Below are 15,369 nucleotides of genomic sequence, written 5' to 3'. Positions count from 1 at the left end.
TATACGACTGTTGTTAACATCTGTGTATGGGTTTCTGTGTTTGGGCAAATACCAAGGAGCATGAAAGCTGGATCATGTGGGCAAAGTAGACTTAATTTCACAAGACTTTACTAAACTTGCTGTCAATGTGAGGCATTCTGATGTCCTACCAGTTGACCCACACACACTTACAGTCCTACTCTGGTTATTTTTGAGAGAGACTTCTCACTTTTTGTTTACATGGTCCTGTACTATGATCATTCTGTTTTTATCTTTCCTGCTGTAGCTATGATGATAGGTATGATGTAGCTATGATCCTGTAGCACCATCACATCTAGCTATTGATTGAGATAGGATCTCTAGAACTTTTTACCTGAGCTGATACTCTTTATTTCTTCTTTCCCAGTAGCTATAACATGAGCCGGCAGCATCCAACCTGAATTGTTTTAAAAGGCACATTTTGGATGCTCTGTGAGTAGCATAGTAAATCCAGGCAAGAAAACTGATTTAGATTAGAATAGGAGAAATGGTGGTAGTGGAGGGGATCAAATGAAAAATGGTCAGATGCTAGATAGATTTTGTACAGATAATCAGTTATACAATAGAGACATCAAAAGTGACTCTGTTTCGAGCCTGAGAAGTTGAAAGAATGGAATTGGCTTTATTGACATGTTGACATGTATTAGACATGTATTAGATGTCAAGAATTTAGAGGAAAAGTGCAGGCTTAAGATACAAACTTCGATGTTGTCATCATGTGAATGGCATTTAATTGTGGTAATAAATCTGCATGGACATCATCAAAACAGTGAGTGATAAGAGTAAATGGGATTGAGATTGAGTTTGGGAAGTGAAGAAGAATCAGAAGAGGACTGAAATGTAGAGACCAGTGAGATGAGAGGAAAACTAGGAAGAGGATTTTTATTAGCAGTGAAGTAAAGAAGGGCTTAAAGGAGAGAGGAGGTATACCGCTCATGTTTTAAATAAGATGAGGAAAAACTAAGTATTGGATTTAAAATAATATTGGTGGCTGGGCACAGTGACTCACTGCTGTAAACTCAGCTACTTGGGAGTAGAGACTTGGAGGATTACAGTGTGAGATCAGCCTGGGCCCACAAGGAGATAGTCTCAACAAACAAGTTGGGCATGGAGGTATGTAGCTATAATCCCAGCTATATGTGAGGCTTAGTTAGGAGGATTTTTGTCTGAGTTTGGATAAAGTAAAAACATAAGATATGACCTGAAAAGCATTCTAAAGCATGGAGTGCTGAAGTTGTGACTCAAGTTGTAGTTGCTTGCTTGCCTACCGAGCATAAGGCCCTGAATTCAAACCTCAGTACTACAATAATACAGTAACATTGATCACAATAATAGACAATTTCAGTGTGTTGTAGAATAATTGGAGATGGGGTTTTTGCTATCAAAGGAAGGAGGAAAAGTACAGCAAGGGGAAGTGGAGTTAAAGACTTTTGAAATGTAAGACCAGTGATGGCGTTCCTGTTGGCATGTGCACAATTGTAGAATTATCTCCAATTTATAATGAATCTCCAGGTGTTTCAAATTAATGCTAAGATGGATGTAAGTTTTGAGACAGATATAATTTGCTTGATGAGTGCTACTTTAAACATAATTTTAATTATCATCCTTGCCACAACATATTTATTAGTGCTTTGACAGCAAAATTAATGACTTTGTTTTTATTGCCACTATGCTAGAATATTTGTAGGGATGATTGTTAGATAAGTAGAATGCATGAATTAGTGCAGCCATCAGAAAAGAGATTTAAATTAATTGAATAAAACATAGTAGTCTTTGATTAAAGGAATAAATGCTAAAACATAGCTGATTGCTTTAAAAAATTGCCTTGATATCAGTGGTCTCCCATTAACTGCTAATAATTAATGTGCTAAATTTTGGATTATTTCTTACTTTAAAATGTTTTTATAAATACTAGAGAAAATTTTTTTAGGGGGTGGGTGGTCCTGGGGCTTGAACTCAGGGCCTCGGTGCTGTTCTTGAACCTCTTTGTGCTCAAGGCTAGGGCTCTACCATTTGAACAGCATTGCCACTTCCAGCTTTTTCTGAGTAGTTTATTGGAGCTAAAAGTCTCACAGACTTTTCTGCCCGGGCTGGCTTTGAGCCTTTATCCTCAAATTTCAGCCTCTTGAATACCTGGGATTAGAGGAGTGAGCCACCGACGCCAGGTTTGAGAGAGGATTTTTTTTTAATCCAGACAATTTTGAGTTGTAGTCCTTATATTTATAAACTGAGATACTCTACACAAATTAATATCTGATTAATTATTCTCTGATTCTTGATTTCTTTATAAAATAGAGCTGGTAATTATTTCTTCATAGAATTCTATAAGGCTTAAATGAGGGTATATATTTCTTTTACCCTGATGAATGTGTTATGTAGTGTCTAATACCCCAATGAATGTATTAAGTGATACCAGGACATAGATGTTGCTGCTTTTAATTACTTACAAAGAAATTAAGATTGCCTGTCTGCTTGTCTGACTTCCTTCCTTCCCTCCCTCCCTCCCTCCCTCCCTCCCTCCCTCCCTCCCTCCCTCCCTCCTTTTTCTAGGGTTTGAACTCAGGACCTTGTGTTAGTAGGCAGTTCTCTACCACTTGGAGTCCGTGTCTCCAGCCCTTTTTGCTCTGGTTACTTTTTGAGATAGAGTATCAGTTTTTTTTTTTCTTTTTTCTTACCTGGACCAGCCTGGAACAGGATCATTTGATTTATGCTTCCAAAGGCAGTTAGAGTGATAGATGAATACAAACCACATCCATTTTCTGTTGAGATGGAGATCTCACTAACTTTTTTCTCAGGCTAGCCTGAAATCAAGATCCTCCTAATCTCTGCCCTTGAGTAGCTAGAATTAAGTACATATAGGTGTTTGGCAAGTTATCTTTTTATTTTTAGGTAGTTAACTCATTTTCTAGTTAATTTTTTCCAAAGTAGAAGCTTACTTGATGCTGTTGGTAGTTTATGTTTAAGTCATTTGTACAGTAAATTTGCTAAGGCAAAATTGAAGACATTTAAGTACATGAGAGGAAACTAATTTCCATTATTTTAATTTTACTAATTAGGCCAAAATATAATATTTGAGGGCAGTATTTTAAATATATCTACTAATGGGAAAAAATGGATTCTTGGGCTTCATTTAGTTGGAGTTCAGAATTAGTGTTCTCAGGCTGGGCACAGGTGGCTCATGCCTGTAATCCTGGCTACACAGGAGGCTATCAGAATTTGAAGCCAGCCTGGGCAGAAAAGTCTGTAACTCTTACCTCTAATTAACCAGCAAAAAGCCAGGAGTGGAGCTGTGGCTCAGGTAGCACAATCTTTGAATGAAAAGAGCTAAGGGAGAGCACCCCCTACCCCCCCCCCCAACAAATTAGTGTTGTCCGTTATTAAATTGATTGCAAGATAGTTATCTATAGAAATGATTCTTAGTTCTTAGACTGTACATAAACAGGAAATTGGCTGCAATTGGCCTGTAAGTTGTAGTTTGTATTTTTTTTTGTCCTCCTCTCCTCTCCTCTCCTCTCCTCTCCTCTCCTCTCCTCTCCTCTCCTCTCCTCTCCTCTCCCCTCCCCTCCCCTCCCCTCCCCTCCCCTCCCCTCCCCTCCCCTCCCCTCCCCTCCCCTCCCCTCCCCTCCCCTCCCCTCCCCTCCCCTCCTCTCCTCTCTCCTCTCTCCTCTCTCCTCTCCTCTCCTCTCCTCTCCTCTCCTCTCCTCTCCTCTCCTCTCCTCTCCTCTCCTCTCCCCTCCCCTCCTCTCCCCTCCCCTCCCCTCCTCTCCCCTCCTCTCCCCTCCTCTCCCCTCCTCTCCCCTCCTCTCCCCTCCTCTCCCCTCCTCTCCCCTCCCCTCCCCTCCTCTCCCCTCCCCTCCCCTCCCCTCCCCTCCTCTCCCCTCCCCTCCCCTCCCCTCCCCTCCCCTCCCCTCCCCTCCCCTCTTCTCCCCTCCTCTCCCCTCCCCTACTCTCCTCTCCTCTCCTCTCCTCTCCTCTCCCTCTACTCTCCTCTCCTCTCCCTCTCCTCTCCCTCTACTCTCCTCTCCTCCCTCCCCGCCTCTTTTTCCCTCTCCTTCTCCCAATCCTCTTTTCTTCTACCAGGGCTTTAACTCAAGGCCTTTGACTTGTTTTCTTGGTTGGCATTCTATCACTTGAGCCACTCTTCTAGCCTTTTAGCTTTGTCAATTTTTAAAAAAACCAATATTTGTAGCAAGAGTTTATATTAAAAAAATCCAATATTTGTAGCAAGAGTTTGTATCTATTTCTTTTGAAATATTACCAGTATATGAATTATATGGTTGTTTTCTTGTAATCTTTCTGTAGCAACTTTTTAAAAAACTTGTTTACAAATATAGACTCACTAGAAGTTGCAAATGTAGTGCAGAGAGATCTAGCTGTCTTCTTCCTTGTTTTCCAAAGCAGTAATACAGATAACTATTGTAACATTGGCAAGGAGTATTTACTTAAATACGAATTTCCACTGTAACTATTTACTAGTAAAGAATTTATAACTGTGATTTTTACTTTTTGTTTTTATTTCCAGATCAGCCAGCATTACTAACCTGTCACTGGATCGATCTGGTTCTCCTATGGTACCCTCATATGAGACATCTGTTAGTCCCCAGGCTAACCGAACATATGTTCGGACAGAGACCACAGAGGATGAACGCAAAATTCTTCTGGTACCAATCTAGTATTTATGACCTATATTAATTTTGAAAATAAAGTTACTACTTCATTGGTTTCTCTCCTTTCTTTTTTCCCTCCCTTTGACTCTTCCCTTCCCTTCTCTTCCCTTCCCTTTTCTTCCCTTCCCTTCCCTTCCCCATTCCCTGTCTGTCTGTCTCTTTCTCTCTCTCTTTGTTAAGGAAACATAAATGAAATAGTTGGGCATGAAGGCACATGCATATAATCTCAGCACTTTTAAGTAAGGCAGGAGACTGTAATTTTAAGATTATCTTTGGGCTACATGTAAGACTGGAAGGAAGAGAAGAGGGGGAGGAATCTAGGGAAAGAGGAAGGGAGAAGGGAAAAGAAGAAAGGGAAAGGAGGAGGGGAATGGGAGAAGTGGGAAGAGGAGAGGGGAGAGAAAAAGGGGAGAAGAGAGGAAAAGAAAAAAGAAAGGAAGGAAGGAAACAGAAATAAGTAGCTTTTTTTTTTAACTAGGAGTACGAGAAGTTGATCAGGTGTTCTAGTCGCACTCATTGCATTAATATTTTCTTTATGCTTTCATTTGGCAAGCTCATTAGTTGTTTGTATAATAAGAGAGCTTAACTTTTAGTTGGGTCTCAGCTTAAGCTTTGAAATACATTTCTTACACACATGGAACACTCAGACATTTAATTCCTTGTTTATGTGAGAAAATCAGTTAAATTCTTCAGTGTTATTTGTGTAAATTAGTGTGTCCTATCCTAAGAGTGACTCACAGAATTGGAAAACATTGCTTCTGATTTCACACTTATAATTCAAAGACTTAAACCAGGTCATTGAGAAGGTCCTTAATTGTAGAAGAAGTAATAACAGCAGAAATGAGTGTCAAATAAAATAACTATATGCCATACAGATTAATCATTAATACTGAGGGAGACAGGAATGGAACAGGGGATGGAACAGGGGATGGAACAGAAAAGTGAATCTTTTTTTAAGTGTAAGAGAAGATAGATGGCATTTCAAGCATACATAGCATTTTTCATGGAGTGACATAGATTTTATTAGTTGGAAGAGGTTAAGTCTATTGGCAATGAAAATGGAAAGTTTTTGAGACTACCTAGTAGAAGGCAAAGAATTAAGTCTTTCCTTACAAGTTTTGATTTGAGCCTGTAGTTGCCTAACAACACTGAAGTTTTTTTTGAAATGAAAATAATTCATGGGAGGTTTTTATTTTATTTTTTAAATGGACATATTGGGTATAGTTGGGTGTAGATAAGAATAGAGACTGGTAAAGTGAAGGTTCCTAGCAGTGTTTATCTTAGATTAGTAAGATTGACAGTTGCCTCCTACATCTCCGAACTAGACCATTTTGCATTTAACTTAGAGACTGATAATATGTGTCATTGACTGGAAAAGAAAGTACTTGTGGTAATTGGTTTTCCATAGAAGAAAATGGTGCTTGGAATTACACAAATTGAGTTCAAGCTATTCTGTGTATATGTCCTTTGTATTCAATCATCTAACTTAGCTACCATAAAGAAATGCCTTTCAAATTCCTTTTATGCATCTCAGAATCACAAAAAAGTATCTGGAGATGTGTATAACATCTTTCTGAGGGGTAACTATTTGCTCATAATGTGATTACAGGACAGTGTTCAGTTAAAGGATCTGTGGAAAAAAATCTGTCATCACAGTAGTGGAATGGAGTTTCAGGATCATCGCTACTGGCTGCGTACACATCCTAACTGCATAGTAGGGAAGGAGTTAGTCAACTGGCTAATCCGAAATGGACATATAGCCACAAGGTATTGTGATCTCAAGAAAGAGGTCTTGAAATTATTTTGTAATTTGTTTGTAATGAACATATATGTTTGAAAACATAAAGGTAACATATCTTTGTGAGTCAGAGTTTTATGTGTTTGATGATTTGGGGACCTAACTATTTAATCGCCTTATACTTGGTTTTAATTGTTAAGAGAATAGTTTCAAGAAGCCAAATTGGGGTCACAATTTACCGTATTCAAAGAAGTACACAGAACCCAGTAGTAAAGCAAGATAGAATGTAGATAGAAGATGCCTGCTTCTGTTCTCTAATCTAGACATGACCGACTATGTTGAGAATTGGGTGATAAGGCATGCTTGAAGCCCTGGTAGTCTCACAAATAATTTGTAACAAAAAGGGAGTAGCAACAGGGTTTGCTTCCTTTTTAAGTCAACATATCCTCTATTTTCTCTACTTGTAGATGAATGACTTCTCTTGGGAAATAACAAGTAGCTAAAGAAAAAAAAACAGACAAAAAAACTTTTAAGCTTTACCAATTTTGACTATATCTTCTTTTAGCTTTGAGCCTTTAGTGAAATTATTCAGTCACTTTGAAACCTGAACAACTTAGTTTCATATTTAGGGAAATACTTGGTACTGTGAATAAGCTGTGTGCATGAAATGGTTAAGTGCTCTAAATTGTAACATATGTTGAATGTCTTATTTTGTTCATATATTTATATATACTGTATATACATATTTATAACATTTAGTCTTCTCATTAAGACTGTAAGCTCTTTGAGTGTAGGAGCCATGCTAATTTCAACATTTTGCACCTCTGCTGAGGAAAGGGGTATTGTGTACTCAATGAATGCATGTTGGGATTAAAATCGCCAATAGGGTTTCCTATTACTATGGTACCTTGAAGAGTTTTTCAATTTGCTTCACATCTCTCTTGTTTTGTTTCTTACCTACCCAAGGATCATTTGAAATTCCAATGGTTAGGACTGAAAAGAAATTAGATAGTGTCTTATTGTATACTTATAAAACTATTCAGATTGATTTTTAAAACATTTCATTTGTTTTATTCAGGGCACAAGCTATAGCAATTGGACAAGCAATGGTTGATGGTCGTTGGTTGGATTGTGTTAGTCATCATGACCAGCTTTTTAGGGATGAGTATGCATTGTACAGGCCTCTGCAGGTAATTATCAGTGTTTATTCCTAATGTAACAAACTTGTTTGAACTTCTTCATCAGTAAGAATAAAAAGTAGTTGAGTTATCCAAAGATACTTTTTTCTAGAATGCTTTTTCCTGTTGTTAGAAGATAAAACTTTTTTTTTCTTTTGCAATGCTTGGGATCAAGCCAAGCGCCTTGCACATGCTAAGCAACTGTTCTGTTACCAAGCTTTATCTACATTCCCAACCCAGTTCTGAGGTTACCTCCTACCCTCCACCACTCCTTTCTTTGTCCTTTTTCCCTTTCCCCCTCATCTCTCCTATTCCCCACAGTTGACTATACCACTTAAGCCACATGTTTGGTTAATTGGAGTTCTGTCTGGGCTGGTCACACCTCAATCCTTAGATCTCAGCCTCCTGAGTAGCTAGGATTACAGATGTGAGCCATCAGTGCCCAATTGTCTTTTTCTTTTTAAATGTATTTAGTAATGAAATCCTCTGATTAGGATTAAATGCTTTATTTGATAATGTTTTTTGTGGTATTACAGTTATTTGCCATTTAATTGTCATAATTTTCAGCTATATCAAGTATTTTTAGAGCTAAGAAAATGAAATTATGATTGATAAGGTGATTGAAAAATTTAATGTTAACTATGGGAATAGATTTTGAGTATCAATGGTAAAATAATGATTAACCTTTAATTTTAGGGAAATGGAAATTACTTAAATGTAGGACTTAAAAAATGATATGCTCTTTTACTCTTGAGTATGTATAAAAAATACTGCGTGCGTGTGTGCGTGCATGCGTGCATGTGTGTGCATGCGTGTGTGTGTGTGTGTGTGTGTGTGTGTGTGTGTGTGTGTGTGCTTGTGTATAGTTTTGTGAACTAGAATTGGAAACTCGGGAAGAACAGTTTGGTGTAATAAAAAAAAAATCTGTATATTTCCGGATAAATTTTAGAATTGGGAGAGGGTTAAAATAAACTCTTTACTATCTTCCTTCAGTATTAAAAGATTAATCTGTAAAAAATGTATACCAAAGAAATATTTTATTTATAATGTGCTACGTAAGTGTTCTCATTAAAGAAAAAATATTTTTTAGAATTATCAGTATAATGCTGTTGTATAGATTAGTTTTTGTTAATTTTTAGCATTACTGAGGTTTGAATTTAAGGCCTGTGTTTACACTCTGCTATTTTTACCATATTCTCAGCCTTTTTTGCTGTGTGTGTGCGTGTGTGTGTGTGTGTGTGTGTGTGTGTGTGTGTGTGTGTGTGTGTGTGTGTGTGTGTGTGTGTGTGTGTGTGTGTGTGTGTTAGAACATAAGACCTATACTCTCACTTGGCTTTTTCACTTGAAACTGATATTCTACCCCTCGAGCCACAGCTCCACTTCAATTTTTTTGGTGGTTAATTGGGGACTTTTCTGTCCTGTTGACTTTGAACAACAGTCCTTAGATAATAGCCTCTTGAGTAGCTAGGATTACAAGCTAAAACTACCAGTGCCTGGCTTGCTTTAGACAACAATTTTTGAGAGAAGTCTTTGTTGTTTTACCGAGGGCTGATTGCACCACCATTCTCCTACCTCCAGTCTTCTTTTTACCTGGAATTAGAGGCATATACTACCTCACCTAGCTTATTTGTTGAGAAAAGGGTCTTGCTCAGTTTTTCCTTGGGTTGGCCTTAAACTGAGGACCTCCTATCTCTGCTCACATATTACTGTTATTTTAAAATATCAATATATTCTGTTGTTAGATTTGTAGAAATGTTGCCTTACACTTTATTTGTAATGTGACACCTTCAACATTGAAGATCAATTGCTTGATGCTGCTGTGATCCTTTCAGAGTACAGAATTTTCTGAGACGCCTTCTCCAGACAGTGACTCAGTGAACTCTGTGGAAGGACATTCTGAGCCATCCTGGTTTAAAGACATAAAATTTGATGACAGCGACACAGAACAGATAGCTGAAGAAGGTGATGATAATTTGGCTAGTGAGTTTGACTTTTTTTTTTTTAACATTTTAGTTTTGTGGACCATTACTGTGGATCATTACTGTGTTTGTATGATAAAATAATGTCTTGTTTAGTTGAATTACATTTTGTGATTTATGGCTTTCACTAAATGTAAACGATCTTGATAACAATCCTTGTCTTAGATACAGTATTTTCTAAAGAAACCAACTTGGTAGGTGCCTGATGTTTCCAGATTTTACCATAGTCTGTAGTTTGCAGCAGCTTAAAAATAACTCTGAGCTAATCATATCGCAGCAGACAACTTTCTCACCTCTTTACTATGATACCAGACTTTCTCTCTGCAGAACCTCCAATACATTTCTTCATTAAAATTTTGATTTTTATATTTAATTTGCTCAATTTCATTAAGTCTATACAGAGATACATGAAAATACTGTATCCATTTTGGTATTGCACATTGGGCTTGTATATTAAAAATCCATTTTTCTCCTTTCCTCCAATACCCTGATGAAACCCATTTTTACTCCCCTCCTCTCCCTATATTTCTTTCCCCTTCCCAACATTAAAAGATTCTGCCAGTCCTAGCAAGCGCACCTCAGTCAGCAGTTTCCAGTCCACAGTGGACAGTGACTCAGCCGCTTCTATCAGCCTGAACGTGGAGCTGGACAACGTGAACTTCCATATCAAGAAGCCCTCCAAGTACCCACATGTGCCCCCTCACCCTGCTGACCAAAAAGGTAGGAGGTAGTCACCATTTGGAATCCAAACAGGCTGGAGAGCTGGGCCATAGGATCTGTGGCAGCCTGTCCTGCTGGCTTCCTCTGTCCCATATAGCCAAGGGGATTTGGACTGGGTTTTAGTCTACCCCTTCTCATTTTCCCAGCACTTCCTCCCCCACACCTTTTTTTTTTTGTTGTCGGTTGATTCCTTGTATTTCTTTTCCTCCCTCAGTACCACCAGACCCAGTTTAAAGCTTGTAGTCTTTACAGTGAACTACAGTTGACTGCTCTTCCCATAATGTGCAACTTCCAAGGTGGCATTTCTTTGCATTCATAACATGGATGTTCTGCTCTATTCTTTTCTCTTTCTCCATTTAACATTTTAAAGCCTACTTGCCTGTGCTATTTTGCAGTAACAGTATTTCTCTAAGCTTGTTCAGATGCTTGAGCTTAGATTGGGGGAAAATTATTCCCACATTTCAGAGTGTCTTCCCACAACAATTTAAAAAACCTATTGTGTATATTTAAAAACGATTCTGTAATTAATAAAAAATGAATTATTCTTAGAGATCTTACATGTTACTCCACTGACTCATAGATAATAATGGTACATTTAAAATCACTTAGTGTAAAATGTAAAACAAGGTAACTATTTCTAACACCTAACATATTAGTAAAAAAATAAAAGACCTTTTTAAAAAATGGATGATTGCTACATGCAATTAGGAGCCAATTTATAGTCCAAATATGACGTTAGGTGAAGGTAAATAAAACATGAGCACATAGATAAATAATAATGGAAGTTCATTTTGTCATAATAACTGAAAGAATATTATAAAGATCTTGAGGTCATGATTTCTCTGGAGTTTGAGTATTAAATATTTAACCCTCTAAGTTGAATTGTCTCTTCATTTAGATCTGAAATGCCTTTCTGATTCTTTGCTACTATTTTTCGTTAAAAAAAGATTTTGAATTAAAAACTCTACATTAAAATAATTCAAAACCTATTTACATTTTCTCAGCAATTTTTTCATATCAGTGTAAGTTTTCATCAAAATATGGTAAAAGACCATGTTAAGAATTACAATACAAAAAAAGAATTATAATACAAAGGTGTATCTTACTTAAAAGTAAGAAACTTAGAATCTAGGAAGAGATCTGATTTTCAGTAAGCCATAAGTAAGATACATATCAGGCACACATCTTTGTAGGAATCCTAAAAACAGAAATTGAAAAATGATGGAGAACATTTGGGTGAGTATGAAGGACAAGGAAGTACATCTGACACTTGTTGACAGTTGACTGTTATCTGATTACAAGGAGGATGTTATAATGTCTAATGTCTTTTAATATGAATGTACAGATAGTGAGGTATTGTATATCATGGCAGAAAACAATCTGTTCTTTGGACATTCCTTTGACAGTTTCATTTTGCTGAAGGCAGAGTGAAAAATACACTTGTGACTTGCTAATGATTTTCACCTTTTAGAAAAGTTAAGATTAAGTTTTGAAAATCTTGAATAAGTGATGTCAGAATTCATAATGGCAAAAGATAGACTGTTGAATATAGGTCCCACATTTATTTTAGGAAGCTTGCTTTAAGGTACTGATAGAGGAATGAAACAGCAGGCTTCAGTAATGACATTATTATAGGAAGAACAAATTGAGTACACTCATATATCCCTCTCCTTTCCTCTAGGCAATGAAAGCAAGCACCAAAACAAATGAAATCTGAAATTAAAAAAAAAAAGAACAAATTACATCTCTAGAGAAAATGAGAGGTGAAGCATATGTAGTAGAAATTGAAAAACCTGTTTTTTTAAAACCTCTCTGATTTTAAACCTTTAAAAAGATTGCAAAAGTTGGGAGCAGACACCTAAAGATGATGATGAGTCTGAAAGAGGTGCCAGCACTTGTAAGAAAAATGACAGGATAGCAGAAGTCCAGAATGCATTAAAGGTTGGAGAAAATGCTAAGGATTTCTGAGAACAGATTCAAATTACCATAGAAAGGAAAATTAAGGCAAATTATTTATGGAAATTGATTTTTTTTGTCAAGATGAAACATATCAGGAAAGAATATACATCTAAGAGAAAAATGAAGTAAATCAAAGTGTGTGAAGAGATATAGAGAATACCTGGTTATGTGAGTCTATTACGTCTATTACTAGGTTTAGGCAAGTAATATGCCAGATTATTGAATTTGGGTCTGTGATCATGGAGTTGGGGTTTGGTATCTTTGAAGAATTATGTGAAGTTGAGAGTGTCTTAGATAACTTTAGTGATGTATGTGTTAAAATTTTTTTAAAAGGTAGCTTTTTGTGGCATTGGAAGGTGACAAAATTGTAGAACATTTCATGAACAGTGCATACTGTGATGTCTAGAAAAGGATTAGTGGTGACTGCACCTATACTGGTTAACTGAAATAAAGAATTTTCCAATAACCATTTCTGTCTTAAGGTAATAGGTTAGTGGAGCAGGAAAATACGTTTTTTCCTTACGTTGATGAGCATTTGATGGTTCTCAATAGCTTTGTCAACAGAAGTGACCATTTTGTACTTGAAATATATTAAAACAATAAAGGAGATTGTCATTATTTCTTAAAAGCACAGGTTCTAGAGTTAGTATGAGCTCTTTAAAAACTGTAAATTGAGCCTGGTGTCCGTGGCTTATACTTATAATCTTAGCTAGTCAGGAGGCTGAAATCTGTAGAATCTGAGCATTCTTAATGCAATAATTTATCTCCAAAAAAATGAACAGTTTGCTAGAGCTGATAAAGATTTGAACTTCAAACAGACCATTTTGTCATAACTTTAAATTGATATTGTTTTTTAAAAGTACTTCACATCTGAGTGCTCATGCTTGTAATCCTAGCTACTGAAGAGGATAGGATCTGAGTCTCTTATTCAAAGCCAGTTCCAGCAGACAAATCTGTGAGACTTTTATCTCCAGTTAACCAGCACAAGTAGTAGAGCAGCAACTGTGCAAAAAGGCCAACTGATAGTTAAGAGGACTGGAGTTCAGATTCCAGTACTGGTATAAAAACAAAAAATTATAAATTGATAAATTATTTTTATGGGACACAAAGTGTTATGACATATATACAATGGAATGTTTAAGCTAGTTAATATACCTGTTACCTCAAATATTTACCATTTCTTTATGGTAACCTTTGAAATCTGATTTCTTATTAGTTCTGGAATATTTAACACCCTATTATTATCAACTGCAGTCGTCATGATTTATAATAGAACTAAAAAAAAACCCCCCAAAACAAAAAAAACCTTATTTCTGGCTATTTCACTGAAACTTGCTCCTTATTCCCTAGCTTGTAGCAATCATACAAAGCTACAAACTTTTTTTTTTTTTTTTAATGAAAAGCCACATAGAATATAGTGTGTTTGGTGAGTGAAAGAGCTCAGCAGTTCCACTACTAAGTCTTAACACACGGACCTGTAGCTCATGTTAATGTTTATGCCATATATCTAAGGATCAGGTCCAGTCTAACATCAGGAAGAAACAGCAGCTCCTTAGTTAAGTGATAGAGAAGTGTTTTTTTGTGGGGAGGGGTCTTGGGTATATTCAATATTGCTGAGCACTTTTTTTCCCCTCCAGCACTTTTTAAAAAAGGTCTGTACTTCCAGTGTTTTCCAGATCCACAAATCATTAAATTTACTAAGTCATTATGATCTAGAAAGAATGGCTTGAATAAATAAAAATTTAAATACTTTATTTTCTTAAGTAATAGGCTAAGAACAAGGCTTTAAAAATGTTTACTATTAATATTCTGGGGGAAACCATTCTGAGTTATTCATCTGATTGATAAAACTTCCCTTCCTCTTGCTTGAATGCAGTGATGTTTCTTTAGCAATGGTCTGATGTCTAGAATGAGAGCCCAATTTGAAGTTTTTTTGTTCAGTTCAATCTGAATAGAGGGTGAGGCTGCCAGGATCCTGAGACACTTGAAAATGTTGCTAAATTAAGATTAAAGGGCTTTGTGACTTTAACTAAATATCACTATCTTACTATACTGTGAAAATGTGAAATATAATCAATCACAATAAAAATTGCTATAAAAAAGATTAAAGGGCTTACATGTTGAAAGTGGGGAAATGAAGGCTTTCTGTTTATTGCCTATAAGTATCTAAAGAGTCCCCAAAAGAAATTGTATTTATTTTGTTTCTGGCTAAAGGAAAAGTTAGGCCCAGTAGTTAGGAGTTGTGATGTCACTGTGCGTTGATATGTCCAGGCACTGACACATGCCTAGATGTATACCTGTCAGGATTATAGAACAGATATCGCATTGGATGAGAGGCTAGGTGGACTTAGTGTCTTCTAAAGTTCCTTTTGATTCCAAGTATTTGAAATGGAAAATCTTGATTTAGAACAAAAAGTTATATTAGAGAAAATTCCAGCATTAGACAGGAGGTAATTATAAGGTGGACCTGTGGTCATCTGCTACCTTGATAGTCTATAATTTGAGGACTTTAAAGATTCCTTAAGGCACAATTCTTTCTCACTGTTTTTTCTTTTTCTTTTTGTGCTAGTTTGGGGCTTGAAGTCAGGGCCTGGCTGCTGTCCCTGAACTTCTTTCACTCAAGACTAGCACTATACCACTTGAAAACAGATCCACTTCTAGCTTTTTGGTGGTTAGTTGGAGATAAAATTCTCACTAATTTTATTGCCCAGGCTGGCTTCAAATCATGATTCTCAGATCTCAGCCTCCTGAGTAGCTACGATTATAGGCATGAGTCATAGGCCTTACGAGGCTTTAGTGTACTAAAAATTATTCTTTATCCCTTTCTCTTACAAGGTTGAAATATAATAAAATGTTTTGCTCTGAATTGTAGAGAAGATGAACATGGACTACCAGGAAGTAAAAGTTTTCATTCCTGTTAAATAAATACAAATGGGAATAGCTGTCTTTTATTTTTTTGAAATGAAAGATAATACCTACTAAATATTTTCTTATGGCTTAGCCTATTTTTTTTTTTATAATTTATTAAGAAATTTTTTTTTTTTGTCGGTTGTGGGGCTTGAACTCTGGGCCTGGGCGCTGTCCCTCAGCTCTTCAGTACAAGGCTAGTG

At 36.6% G+C, this 15,369-nt stretch overlaps 1 protein-coding gene across 10 annotated transcripts in view; it reads left to right on the top strand.

Moving 5' to 3' along the window:
* Positions 1-15,369, top strand: part of Pikfyve (phosphoinositide kinase, FYVE-type zinc finger containing) — an 83,443-nt gene that overhangs the window by 16,428 nt on the left and 51,646 nt on the right. For 6 of the 10 annotated variants that reach the window (XM_070018363.1, XM_070018382.1, XM_070018375.1 and 3 more), the window contains 5 exons: positions 4,541-4,679; positions 6,295-6,452; positions 7,502-7,613; positions 9,434-9,581; positions 10,133-10,300. In XM_070018363.1, the coding sequence (XP_069874464.1) occupies positions 4,541-4,679; positions 6,295-6,452; positions 7,502-7,613; positions 9,434-9,581; positions 10,133-10,300 (725 nt within the window). The remainder of the gene's footprint in view (positions 1-4,540; positions 4,680-6,294; positions 6,453-7,501; positions 7,614-9,433; positions 9,582-10,132; positions 10,301-15,369) is intronic. The other 4 variants (XM_070018390.1, XM_070018386.1, XM_070018380.1 and 1 more) reach the window with 3 other exon arrangements.

Source organism: Dipodomys merriami, unplaced genomic scaffold, assembly GCF_024711535.1.
Source record: "Dipodomys merriami isolate MVZ:Mamm:240054 unplaced genomic scaffold, mDipMer1.0.p SCAF_1, whole genome shotgun sequence".
Taxonomy (NCBI): domain Eukaryota; kingdom Metazoa; phylum Chordata; class Mammalia; order Rodentia; family Heteromyidae; genus Dipodomys; species Dipodomys merriami.
Note: the sequence above shows the minus strand (reverse complement) of the source record. Positions and strands in the feature narration are given on the sequence as shown.